General features: G+C 44.3%; 1 protein-coding gene across 5 annotated transcripts in view; it reads right to left on the bottom strand.

The window, feature by feature from the left end:
* The window catches only part of YY1 (YY1 transcription factor), a 48,435-nt gene that overhangs the window by 22,986 nt on the left and 11,340 nt on the right, over positions 1–14,109 (bottom strand). For 4 of the 5 annotated variants that reach the window (XM_070249273.1, XM_070249274.1, XM_070249272.1 and 1 more), the window contains exon 2: positions 8,956–9,118. In XM_070249273.1, the coding sequence (XP_070105374.1) occupies positions 8,956–9,118 (163 nt within the window). Of the gene's footprint in view, positions 1–8,955; positions 9,119–12,479; positions 12,542–14,109 lie in introns of all 5 variants that reach the window. The other variant, XM_070249275.1, reaches the window with a different exon arrangement.

Here is a 14,109-nt window from a genome sequence, read left to right as displayed (position 1 = left end):
TTACCAGAAAAAAAAAAAAAAAAGAGAGAGAGAGAGAGAGAGATTTGTAGGAGCGGGTAAACTCAGCTGGCATAAATTATATAGTCCCTAAAATGTTTTCCTTATAGATACAAAAACTAAGATTACAATATGCTTCCACGCAGGGGAAAGGAGGAGACAACTCCCATTCTCCCAACTGTGAGACCTGTGACTGTGAAGGACTCTTCCCCCGATACAGGCAAGGGTGCTGACGCTCAGAGGCCGAGCTGCCGTCTATGGTCTCACAGCTAATAAGCTGGTGCAGCTTGGAATGGCACCATGATCTGTGTGATTCAAATACCTGCTCTTTCCTCCAAACTCTTTAAAAAATACAAAAGATCAACAGCCCAGAAAACCACAGATGAATCCCCTAGTGGGAACAAAGTAAAGTATCCAAAAGCAGCTGCTGTCATAATAAAGGTACTTTATAAAAAGGGAGCAGCGGACGTGGGAGGGTCTTAAAAACAGATATTCCTATACAACTGCTTTAAAGAAGAGGGGGTCCATTTCATACTGACAGAAATGCTCTTTAGGAGAGACCACTTTTTAAAGAGGGAACAGAACTGTCCTTTTCAACAGGGAATTACTTCTACACATATAATCTCTCTAGAAGGAAACATAATAAGCTGCCAGGATGGTCACTTTGGGGAGGAGCCCTAGGGACTGACAGCCAGGTGGGAACACCTCACACGCTTTTATACTGTCTAATTCTCATCATACATTACTTTCGGTGCTGGTGAGAGGAGGGAGATTATTAGTTTTTCAATAAACAAGAGCATTTCTTTTACAGGACAGAGCTTTGTGGCCCTGCTTCAGGACAGCAGTGGGACAAGAGTCCAGGTCACTTGGGCAGTCAGGGAGGGCCCCGTGTGGAATTACTACCCAGGGAGCTTGCTCATTTGATCTGGGAACTTACCTACCTGCTATCTCCACTGAACCAACCTTTGGTCTTTTGTTAAAACTTTCTCTCCAAATACTCCCTACAGATCTGTGTGTAGTAAAGGGGTGAGAAATTAAGAGTTCCTAGAAAAACTAGAAAAAAACACTTAAATCTCTGAAACAGATGTTCTTTTTGTCACTAGTTTTGCCATCTTCACGCTTCTACATGAGGATGGATATTTAATAAACAACTGAGTCAATGATTCCTTAGCAGTAAGAGCTAATTTACCAGCACTCTTTTCATTTGAAAGGATGTCTGCTGTCATCTTTAAGTTAGCAAAGGCCCTAGCAATAGCCTCTTCACCCCTGATCTGGGAGAAGGATTACCTGATGCTTCCTACTTTATAGGAATTCATGAAATCATCTAAACTTCCCACAGCCTGGAGGAGCACAGGTGAAACAACCTTTTCCGTAGCTGTAACTTGTCTCTAAGGAGTTTGTTCAAGACTACAAATTCCCTATTTTAAATCCTCTAAGGACATTTTCAGTCTGGTACCCTCTCCCATTCCAACCCCGCCGATGCTCATTCTTTCCTGTCCTTGGAAGATTACCACATATTTTCCGAGTGCCTGCTGTGCCCAGGACACTCAACTAGCCTTTGCTATCTTATATACCACTAAGTCCCGGAGTTGGGGTCTGAGTTCACAAAACTAGGGAGGACAAAAATTTGGTGCCACTGTGCCACCTAGAGGTTATATCAGAGTTTGAAAAACAATGATGATTCATATGAAAGGATTCTGCTCCAATCAAATATAATATGATGAAGAGTATATCAAGAATCAGGCTCCTGGGACCGACCCCGTGGCCGAGTGGTTAAGTTCACGAGCTCCGTTTCAGTGGCCTGGGGTTTCGCCGGTTCAAATCCTGGGTGCAGACATGACACCGCTCATCAGGCCATGCTGAGGCGGCATGCCACACGCCACAACTGGAAGGACCCACAACTAAAAATATACAACTATATACCGGGGAGCTTTGGGGAGAAAAGGGAAAAATAAAATCTTTAAAAAAAAATAATAACCAGGCTCCAAGCTTCCCAATTGTAAGTTTATCCTTTGATGATTCCACTGAAATGCTCTATGTCTTGACTGTGGAGATGGCTACATGATTGTGTTTGTCCAAATTCATAGAAAGATACCCACCTAAAAGAGGGTAAATTTTACTGTGTGCAAATTATCTCAATAAACCAATTTAAAAACAATGTCAACAGGGGTGACAAATATGCCCCACAGTCTTTTCCCTGTCCCACCCATCTTGGGGTTCAAATATGGGGTCCATTCTGGTAGGATGGGTGTGGCCCAGTTACCAAGGAGGGGCCTCCAATACATTTTCTTAGATTTATTTCTAGGAACTTAAATTTTTAAAAAAATATTTTATCACGGAAATTTTCAAATATACCTGAAAGTAAAGAGAAAAGTCCCAAGTACCATTTACCCAGCTCTTGATCTTTTAAATGTTATTATTAAGTGGTATTTTTTCTTAAAATGTCATTTTCAAAATGTGTGCTAGTATTTAGCAATATAAGTAATTTCAGATTGAGAGTTTAAAATGCATTTGGACAAACACCCCTGGGTTCAAGGAGGAAGAGGAAGGTATTTAATTGCAGCCACTCAAGAGCCTTGGCAAATCATCCTTCTCCACTAGAGTGGCAAATGAGGCAGCATATACTGGTACCTTTTACTTTTCTTTTTTTCCCAAGGAAGATTTGCCCTGAGCTAATATCCATGCCAATCTTCCTATACTTTTTAGTATGTGGGCCGCCAGCACAGCACAGCTGCTAACAGGTGTAGGTCTGTGCCTGGGAACCAACCCCAGGCCACGGGACTGGAGTGCGCTGAATCTAACCACTAGGCCACCAGGGCTGGCCCAATACCGTCTACATTTTATTCGAATGCAAATACTGAAAACACTATTTTCCCCAAAAAAGCGTATTTAGATTGAACGTGTTCTGCTTTGTGAGCAAAAACTAAAATTTCAATCTTCATGGTACCAACAGATATACAACCTATAAAATATATATATTTGAAATCCTAAAAAACAAAAATTTTTAAAAAGACCAAAATCACACACTACTATCTAGAATATCTTCTTAGCCCACCCAAACTAGTCAGAAGTAACCAAGATTTGAGATTTTCATCGACTGTGATACTTTACAAAGATTGTTTGAACCAGAGACAACAATGACAACGCGTAGGCATCATGAATGAGACGGAATGGGATGTGTGACTTGATGCTGACTTCTACTAGCTGCACGACCTTGAGCAAATTACTTTAACTTCTCAGCCTCAGTTTCTTACTCTGTAAAAACACATAATGCTACCTACTTTAGAGCTGTGAAGGTTCAAAAAGATGATGTACATTAAACTCTTGGGAAATGACAGCTATTATTATCACCAGCTATGTGTTAAATGGGCCTAGCTAAAAATGAGTTCATTTCCAAAAAAATATGCCAGTTGTACTTAACAACCCAGAAGGTTCTGATGCTCCAAACCACCCTTTTCAACTAAAGGACTGAGAGACTGAAAAGAGAAGTACACAGGTAAAGGAGAAAGGCCTCTCACTGTATTAGAAATTATACGGAGGAGCTAGGTACCCAGCAGGAGAAGTTTCCTGTTCAATTAAAAATGGAGCACACGGAGAATATGCTCCCTCCAGCAGGACCGCTGGTTTTATACCGTCTCCTTCTGCATAGGTGGAAGGCAAACATTACAAAGGTCAGGCTCCAGTACCAAAACCTGCAGGAAGCCCCTGGCACAATTTTCAGCAAGGCACTGTATAAACCAAAAGTTCTAAGTTAAATCCACAAATGTCCCAGAAGCCGAGACGAAACATTTTGAAGCAGTAATTCTTGAATGCAAATAAGCCTCTTCCTTACAAAAGCTGCTTAGTTTACTTCAGACTGGAACCACCAATTTTGACCTGTGCTGGTGGGCCAGAGTTCTGTGTCATATATCTACCACCTGCAAGCATAATTCACCTCCCCTCTTTGCAAAGACTGCTTAGACAAACGACACAAAGTTTGTTGAATGACTTCTCTCTTAGGTAGACAGTGTCTATTCTGTCTATTCATGTGATGACACTGAAGAGTTTTAAGGTACTTTTTGTTCCACTATCACATTTCATCTTTACACTGATCCTGCAAAAAAATCAAGGTGGGTAGTGAACCACAACAAAAGATAATCATCCTGGGACTAACCTACCCACTCTTCATTCTATCTTTCTAGACCAAAGGTTTCTAAAGGGCTAACTCTAGTTAATGAAAAACACAAAAGGTTATCAATTTAATCAGGGAAGACAACTGGCCAGGTCTTACCCACCGACCATTTTTTGAAGCATTTACTAAAAAGACATTTCAGGAAAGAACAGTCACCCACAGCCCACCTCCCCAGTACCATGACTTTTAAAATCAGTTGTTTCTTCTCCATGCCCACACACATCTAACTGATTCACTGAGCAGTCTAGGCTCGGTGCGGCAGGAACCTGGAACGTTCCCTGGTCAGTTTCAGCTCCAGTCAGGAACCCCATCACCCTAGTGTAGGAAGACAGGGAAAGGCACCTAACACACCACCTTAGCCAGCAGCTGAGTCACAGATCAGAGGCAGATGAAGAGTGGAGGCCAGCAGACAAGCTCTGTGGATCTTTCTAAGCAAAGAAGATGGGGCCTGGCCCCCAAGTCTGAAACTTGGTGCCTCTCTGTCTTCAGCTTTCAGAGTCCCAGTCACCAATTCTGGGACCTCTGGAAAATCCTATTCAGCTGTTCCGCACGTTCTCAAAATGTGAAGACCTAATAAAACAGGGCATTCCAGGTTCAAATATTTCTCACCACCACTATCCAATTAGAGATACTATGGAAAATGAGGATGAGAATAAGCCCAACCCTCAGGCCACCTCACAAGGCCCAAACCCTATACCTTTACTTTGTACACACTGTCAAGATAAGCAGATTTCATTCTGTTCTGTATACAAAATGAAATCTTTAACAGGTTGATTATAAAAGAAAATAGACACACTATATCCAGATGATTATGTAAATATCACTCACTGTAGCATGTAACTGAGTGCAAGGATCACACTTCTTGCTCTACAAGTCCAATAACGCAGCTTCAGTACCAAGGAGAGCATTTTCCTAGAGTCAAGTGGAACGTGTCCTCTTTCTCTCTAAATATTGTCAAAATTATGCCCCATTTTTAGGCCATGGTTTTCTTAGCCCTCCCCTCTCCTCTTCAGGGGGTTTCTGATTATCTTTTCTTTTTTTTTATTATTAATTTTTTTTGGTGAGGAAGCTTGTCACTGAGCTAACATCTGTGGCAATCTTCCTCTGTTTTCTATGTGGGACACCGCCACAGCATGGCTAGATGAGCTGTGCGTGGGTCCAGGCCTGGGATCCAAACCTGTGAACCCCAGGCCGCCGAAGCAGAGCACACAAACTTAACCACTACGTCACTGGGCCAGCCCTATCTTTTCCTTCTGAAAGACTCTTTCCCACACCACCAAGATCTTCTAGCTTCTTACCTCATTCTATGCACTACTGAATGAAATCAACTTTTCTTGAGGAAATTCTTACAGCCCACTGCCTTCCTTTCTAAACTGAACACGTTCTCCAGCCTGCTGCACACCCATCTTCTTGGTTTGCTTTTCACTGCGTTCTTTAGGAAGTCTTCCCCCTTTTTTGAAAAGATTGGTACCTGAACTAACAACATCTGTCGCCAATCTTCTTTTTCTTCTTCTTCTCCCCAAAGCCCCCCAGTACATAGCTGTATATTCTAGTTGTAGGTCCTTCTGGTTGTGCCATGTGGGATGCTGCCTCAGCATGGCCTGATGAGTGGTGCCATGTCTGCGCCCAGGATCTGAACTGGAGAAACCCTGGGCTGCTGAAGCAGAGGGTGCGAACTTAACCACTCAGCCACGGGGCCAGCCCCAGAAGTCTTCCTTTTGATGTTCATCCTCATTTGACTGGAGTAGATACTCAAGTAACCTCCTCAGAAAGGGTGCATGTGACATAAAACGAATTCTGAGATTATTTTACCCTTGTATTTGTTTGATAGCTTTGCTGGAAAGAGAATTCTATGTTTATGGTAATTCTTCCTCAGAAGTCTCAAAACATTGCTTTATTGTCTTCTAATTATCTACCACTGTCAAAGAAAAGTCTGTTCAAGTCTAACTCCCATTGTTTTGTAGGTGACCTATCTTTTCTCTCGGGAAGGTTTTAGGTTCTTCACTCTTAGTGGTCTGAAATTTCATAACGGATGGATATGTGGTGCCCAGGTCCCAGTGGGTGGCCCCCTTCCTAAGGAGTAAGGTCTAAGGCAGCCCTGATGCAGAGAAGCAAGGCCACATGAAAAACAGGCAGAGGCTTCCACTCCACCCCAGTGACACATGCCTCCTGAGTCTGAGGCTGAAGCACCCTGGATTTTCTGTTCAGAGCACTGGGGACAAGCTTTCTGATCAGTGGCCCCATCTCCAGCAAGGGTGAACAACGCCAAGGGTCGCCAGCACCCCATTACTTCTACTGCTCGCTGTCCACAGGTTCCCTCTGTCCGCAAAACCTTGCCTCAGCCCTCGGCTCCTGCACAGAAATTACTTCACTATATAATTTGGAGAAATTGTGTTCCTCCCTCTCTCGGCCCTTCTGGAAACGCTGCTAGCTTTTGTGAAGCTGTACTTTCCTGAGTCTCCTCCCACCCATCTGAACGACCCTTCTGCTGCGTCAATGGTTTCTCTTACCCCCTGAATAAGGGCTTTCCCAAGACTCAGCTCTGCTGTCTTTTCCCTCCAACCCCTCCCCCTCAAAGAGCTTCCTCCCAGACACTTTGATGCTTTCAGCCACTCCTCGTCAGGCGACTCTAGCCCTAACTCACTTCCTGAAACTACCTCAAGTCCCACATGGATGTTTCATTACCATCTAAAACCAAACACTGCCCAACTTGAACCCCAAACCAGCACCTTCTCCCAATTTCCTGTCCCCTAAGGAGCTAAGCTTTGACTGTCCATTTTGATTCTTCCTCTTTGGCCCCCTCCCTCCAGACATACAGCCAATCTGCTTCTCAGTCTTTCCCACTGTCTCCTGTCATCTGTGTCACATTTACTCTTTTACAGTCTGACCACCACAATTCTGGCTCAGGCCTTCAGGAGTTCTTGTTCAACTGAGCTCTCCCGCTTCCTGTTTGCACCTGCACCAATGCAGCCCAGATACAGCTGAAAAGTAATTCTCTCAAAGTAGGTCTCTGATCAGACAGCCCTCTTCTCTACTGCTCAAACCCTTTAGCAACAGCGTACTGCATACTGAAAAAGCCCACATGTCTTGGCCCAGTATTCATAGACCTTAATGATCTGGTTTAAATTTACCTAAACTCCAATCATCTCCCTGGAAGCATCTTAATTCCCAGCCAAACTCGACTGCTTCTTGTTTTCTGAATAGATACCGGATACTGAATGTGTCCACTATGCTCACGCCATTCTAGCACGTAGGCCCTGCCACGGAGACACCAAACCTAAGAAAAGTACGTTCTTCAGGGCCAAATCCAATGCCACCCCCTCCACAAAGCTTCCCTTCATTCCCGTGTCCCTGTCTGTCTATCTAGAGATGCCCTCCATCCCTGGGACAGCAGCCTATGCCCCCACGCAATTCTGAGCACAACAAGGAGGAGGTGACTAACTGGAAGGACACATGGCGATATTAAACAACAGCATGGTTTTTGGCTCAACCCGTCCCAAACCTCTAACCTTACTGCTGACTATGTATCCTACAGATTCCATTTTTATTTGCATTTTGGGGGTGGGTGGAGGGGGTGGTGGTGAGGGATTGATCTTTGATCCATATACCTGTATTTAAAATATGAATAGCAAGAAAAGCTGGAATGAGGGTCACTAACAAAAGGATAGAGCCTTACCTTGTTGTGTGAAGCCATGATAAATCAGAAATAAATTAACATGTGTATCTCCTATAACAACAGTTTCAGTGGAGAGCAGAAAAGGGTACAAACCCCTTTCTTAAAACATAATGGGGTTCTTACACTCATATGACACATGGGGAAACTGAGGCTCCACATGGCAGGAGGGCGCCCACATGTTGTTTTCTGGCAGGGCTGGGAGAAACCCGGATGCTCCAGAGCCTCCAGCTCTTTCCTACTCTGCTCTGCGCTCAAGAGAAAGACAAAAAAGCATGCCCCACTCCATTCTTAGATGGAGCAGGGTGACAAAGAGCCCTTCCTCCTGACCCTGCTCTTGCCTCAATCTCCTGGGCTGCTCACTTTCCCTTCTGCCTCAGGCAGAGAAAAGGAGTAGAACTTCTGCTCCAGAGTCCACTAGTTCGTTTCATTTTATTTAAAATTTTACATCTTTGTGAGCTTTTTCATGTCCTTGTGAAAACTGTCAAACAGTACTAGAAAATAAGTAATGTAAAAAGGAGCAGAGGCTTCTGTGGGAAGTCAGCCCATTTCAAGCAAAACAAACATCCCATGGCTTCAGATCTTCCTGACTCCTCACCTTGGACAGTCACAGGGGTGCCAGTCATAAATATTCCATCTCTCCCTGTCGTGTCAGCTTACATTAAAACGCTGGGAGCTTCACTGCTGACATGCTGAACTATGAACTGATGAAATGCTCTCCGGTGGTCAGCTGTACAAATCTAGTACAGAGCCAGGTCTCCTGCAGCTCAGTGCAGGCCAGTATTCTCAAATTTAAAGTGTACACAAAGAGGCCAGAAGGGAGCAGAAAGATATCCATTTCCAAACAAATTATGTGCAACTTTATTTATTCACAAGCAATGTCAATTATAAAATTAAAGAGGCTTGGTTTTATCTTATTTATTGTCTGCAGGAATCTAAAATGGTGCCACTCACATTAATAGCATAGTTCCTACTAAAAAGAAAACAAACTGCTTCTGTTTCAGAAGTTGCCCTAGAGCAGGAACACAAACCACCGTAGTAGCTGAGACACAAAACCACAGCTGACAGCACGCAAGCATTTGCTACGACTAAAAGGAAAGTTCCTATAACTTACCTAGCAAATTCTGCCAGCTGTTTGGGATCTGAGAGGTCAATGCCGGGTATCCCTCCAGGCGGAAGTTTCTTTCCTGTCATGTACTCTGAGTAATCAGGAGGTGAGTTCTCCCCGATGATCTGTTCTTCAACCACTGTCTCATGGTCAATATCTTTTTTCTCATCTGAAACACACCATAAGATTTGATTATCTCCGCTGAGTAAAAATGTCTACAAGGACAAATACATTTAAATTTTTTATTTATTTATTTTTTGAGGAAGATTAGCCCTGAGCTAACATATGCCCCCAATCCTCCTCTCCTTGCTGAGGAAGACTGGCCCTGAGCTAACATCCATGCCCATCTTCCTCTACTTTACATGTGGGACACCTGCCACAGCATGGCTTGATAAGTCGTGCCACATCTGTACCCGGGTTCTGAACTGGCGAACCCCGGGCCACTGAAGCAGAGCGTGCGAACTTAACTGCTGCACCACTGCGCTGGCTCCACGAAATCATCCTGTTTCTGCTTGAAAGGCACCAAAATCTTCAAAGCCAAATCCAAGGGGCCTTCTATCAGCGTTCCTTCTTAGCCTACCGGGAAGAGTTCGCTGTAACGGTCCTCGGCGTTCCTGTTCCTGGTTCCACTCCCACTTCTCCACTTCCTCGCTTCTCCTCCTACCACTTCACAGAGTTCTGCTTTTTGTCCACCAGACACACTTCCTGTTAACCACCAACTCTGCAACGCTGACTCAGATCTAACTTCGTAGCCTTCACCTCTCCGCTAGCCCCCTGCCTACCTCTGTGGCCACCTGGTTCTTCACTATTCTCCCCTCACTCTTTGCTCCACGTACACCACCCTTTGAGTTCCTCAGATGCACCAAGACCCACCCACCCTAGCCTTATGGCCTTTTACTCATGCACCTTTCGTTGACCACACTGGTAATTCCAGCTGTGTGATTTGTCGGCCTCTCCTAGGAGATGGTAAGCTCCACGAGGATGGGGATGGTTGTCAGTTTTGATACCCACGCATCCTCAGAGTGCCGTTCAGGGTTTGCACATAGTCGGCCCTCAATAAATACGCATTCAAAGAATGCAGGACATTTCTACTCGTGTGTTGTACTATCATCGCAAATCCAACAGGTTATTAAAAAAAGGGAGTACTGACCACTGTAATTAATTCCCTGTATCCCAGACACCAAATCCTACTGATCGTTTTTAAAAGGTCTTTTCCCTTTGTCCCACAGCCATCAACGTAGTTATCATTATCTCAAACCTAAACGACTAGCATAATTTTCTTAATTCATCTTCACAATTCTGCTCTCTGCTCTCACGACGCTATGAAGGACAAACTGACACAGAAAATGTAGCTGATACACTTTCACCTGTGGCAGGAGCTCTTCAAGAGACGAATGCATTACTTCAACTCGGCATTCCCGGCCCTATGCTGTCTGTTCCCATTCTAACCTGTCTGGTCTTCCCTTCCATTTCTCCTTTGCACTTGCCCTCCGTATTCCAACCAGCCTGTTTCTCTCGCAGGTAATTCACGAGCGTCTGGCAGGAGTTTCCCCCCTTGCTCTCTCTCATTACCTCTCTCTAAACCTAGCCAACCCTTCCCAGCCCAGCTCAAATTCTCTAAGGGCTTACTGATTCTATCATGTCAGCCTTGGATTCCTAGCTTTTCTTTGAACGCCCTAGATTATTTCTTGGTAGTTAACACTGACAAACTCTAAATCATACTGTTTTGAATTTTTGTTGGCCTTGCCTCTTAAACTAGAGTAAAGATGCCAGAGGCCAAAAACAGTCTTTTACTAGTTCAGTGCCTAAAATAGAAAACAGATGCTCCAAAATTTTCAATGCTGACTGAAATTTTCTGCTACTCCATCAAGTTGTTTCACAAAGAGCAATAACATAAAAACTTTCAGAAGTGAAAACCGCCTTGTTCAACTCTTTCCTTGCGTTACCCTTCCACTACTGTTAAAAACAAGACCAAAACCCAACCCAAATCAGATCCTGCAATTGATGTCACCACCAAAAGCTATAAACATGCTGTTTAGCACATGGTTCTCTGTCATGAGAATAGGAGGGCAAGATAAAGACAGGATGCAGGTTCATCTGGTTCAAGCGGTCACTGTCAAGTTCAAGCACTCCCGGCAGTGAAAGCACAGAAGACGACAGTTCTGAACTTTAAATGTCTCTTTTCTCTCATCACTCTTCATTTTAGCAACATTTATAGGTCATTACAAGGAATCACAGACTCTAACAGCAGCCGACATTTTATTCAATGTTTACATGTAGGCACTATTTTAATCACTGCACATAGGAACCTAGGAAGTGGGCAAACTAGCAACTTCATTTTACAGAGAATGCTGAGGCACAGAGAGGTTAGGTAAGCGGCTCAGGATTAACCAGCTAGGAAGTAGCAATGTAAACTCCCGAAGTCTAACTTGAAGACCTGTGTGTGTTAACCAGCACAGCCAGCGGCCTGTTGTTTGGAACTAGAAAGAACTGGATACTATATCCCAGGTTACCTGTTTACAGATGAAGAATATCCATCTATGGATGAAGAAGCCTAAGGGAAAAAAAGCTGGCTGTACTAACAAAAAAGGACAGGAAACGTGGTTATTGATCGTAAGCTACAAAGCTGGGACCCTACACTGTAACCAGATTCTTTCATTTCGGTTCTCAGGGCTGTGGTAATTCCTTCCCCCTCCAAGCTCTCCAACTGAGGCACGACAACGACTCCTTTGACTGTGAAGGGGTACAGAAATACACTGGTGCGCAGGGAAGCTGGTCTTCTTTCCTGGGGTTTCAAACTTCTGATACACGGGGGCCGGCCCCGTGGCCAACCGGTTAAGTTCGCACGCTCCGCTGCCACAGCCCAGGGTTTCACTGGTTCGGATCCTGGGCGCGGACATGGCACCACTCGCGAGGCCATGTTGAGGCGGCATCCCACATTCCACAACTAGAAGGACCCACAACTAAAATATACAACTATGGGGGCTGGCTCCGTGGCCGAGTGGTTAAGTTCGAGCGCTCCGCTGCAGGTGGCCCAGTGTTTCACTGGTTTGTATCCTGGACGCGGACATGGCACTGCTCATCAAGCCACGCTGAGGCAGCGTCCCACATGCCACAACTAGAAGGACCCACAACGAAGAACATATGACTATGTACTGGGGGGCTTTGGAGAGAAAAAGGAAAAAATAAAATCTTAAAAAAATATATATATATACACCACTATGTAGCAGGGGGCTTTGGGGAGAAAAAGGAAAAAATAAAATCTTGAAAAAAAAAATTTTCCAATACAAGAAGGACAGCAAGGTTGAGAATCACCGCTGCTCTGCGCAAGCCTCTGAGGAGGGCGTGTCTCAGGCGTGCTGGGACAGAGAGAAGGCTGGCCTCCCGGCATAGAGGGGTCTCAGGCTAAATCACTCCTTCTACTAGCTCAGCAGACATTAGCTGGGGGCCTCCTGTGTGCCTGACGCTGTTCTAGGCAGCAGGAATAACAGCCACAAACAAGACAAAGTCTCTGCCCCCTTGGAACTTACATTCCAGCAGGGAAGGTGTCTGAGTGCAGGCTGCTACAACCAAATACCATAGACTGCGTGGCCTAAACGACAGAAAGTGATTTCTCAGTTCTGGAGACCAAGGTGCCAGCCACTTCCGCTCCTGGCGAAGGCCCTCTTCCTGGTTTTTAGACAGAGACGCCTTCCTGCTGTATCCTCACATACACATAATTTCTCATCACACTACACGATTGCTCTGTCTCTTCTCATAAAGCCACTGATCCCATTCATGAGGGCTGCACCCCAGAACCTAATTACTTCCAAAAGGCCCCCCCCTCATGAATCTGGGGTGACACAAACAGAAGTCAAGGATTCGCAAGTACAGCCAGTGGGTCAAAATCAGCCTGCCAACCCCCTCTTTGTTTCCATTTTCATGGTTTCCTTTCTTTGTTAAATTTTGGTAAAACGGACATTAACATAATATTTATCATTTTAACCATCTGTAAATGTAAATCTGTAAATGCAGTGGCATTAAATACATTCATAATGTTGTGTAACTATCACCACCATCTATAACCAAAACTTCATCGCCGCCAACAAAAACTCTGTAGCCATTAAACAATAACCCCTCCTTCCCGCAGCCCTGATCCTCTCTATTTTACTTTCTGTTCCTATGAATTTGCCTACTCTAGGTACCTTTTCTAAGTGGAATCATACAGGATTTGTCCTTCTGTGCCTGGCATACTTCACTAAGCATAATGTTTTCAAGGTCCACCCATGTTCAGCATCTATCAAATTTTCATTGCTTTTCATGGCCAAACAATATTCCTGTATGGGCATACTGTATTTTAAAATGTTTATCCATTCATCTAATGATGGATACTTGGGTTGCTTCCATCTTTTAGCTGTTCTGAATAGTGCTGCTGTGAACGATGGTATACAAATATGCCGTGTACTTTCATAACTCAAGTTTTACCGGAACACAGCCATGCTCATTTGTTCATGTACTGTCTAGGGCTGCTCTCCTGCTACCATTGCACATGGAAATGATTAGTTGTAACAAAGACTGTAGGACCCACAAAACTAAAATATTACTATCCAGCCCTTTACAGAAAAGGTTTGCTGACTTTTGCTTTATATAATGAGATTTCACTTAGAGAAAATGGTTTAGTGAAAATTTTTCTATTTGGAATAAGAAACAATTTCTGACAGTGAGATCACTCAACGATGGGATTTACTACCAAAAAGGCTGCATTTGTCAGCACGTCTCCACAACGGGTTAGATGCAAGCTTTATTTGCAGGAGGACTAAGCATGGCTGGGTAATGGATCAGATAAGGAGGGGGAAGAGTAGGGATGTCAAGTATGCCACCTGAGTTTCTTGTGCGTGCTTCTTGGAGGATGGTGACATTATCAGCTGAGAGGGAAAAACAGTGGAGGAAGAGACAATGTGCAGGAGCGAATCTAGAGTTCCACTTTGGTTTAAGATGTCTGCAACATCTAGTGGACAGACTGCAAGGAGGGGCTTAGATACGCATGTGTGGAGGATAAAAAGAAATCTAGGTTGGAGAGAACTGTACGGGAATCACTGGCACATAGACTGCATTTAAAGCCACAGAAACACATCCTAACATCATCTATTGAAAAAAAGAGAGAGAGGGCTCAGAACGAAA

Source organism: Equus caballus, chromosome 24 (genome assembly GCF_041296265.1).
Source record: "Equus caballus isolate H_3958 breed thoroughbred chromosome 24, TB-T2T, whole genome shotgun sequence".
Lineage (NCBI taxonomy): Eukaryota > Metazoa > Chordata > Mammalia > Perissodactyla > Equidae > Equus > Equus caballus.
This window is presented reverse-complemented; position numbering and strand designations above follow the sequence as displayed.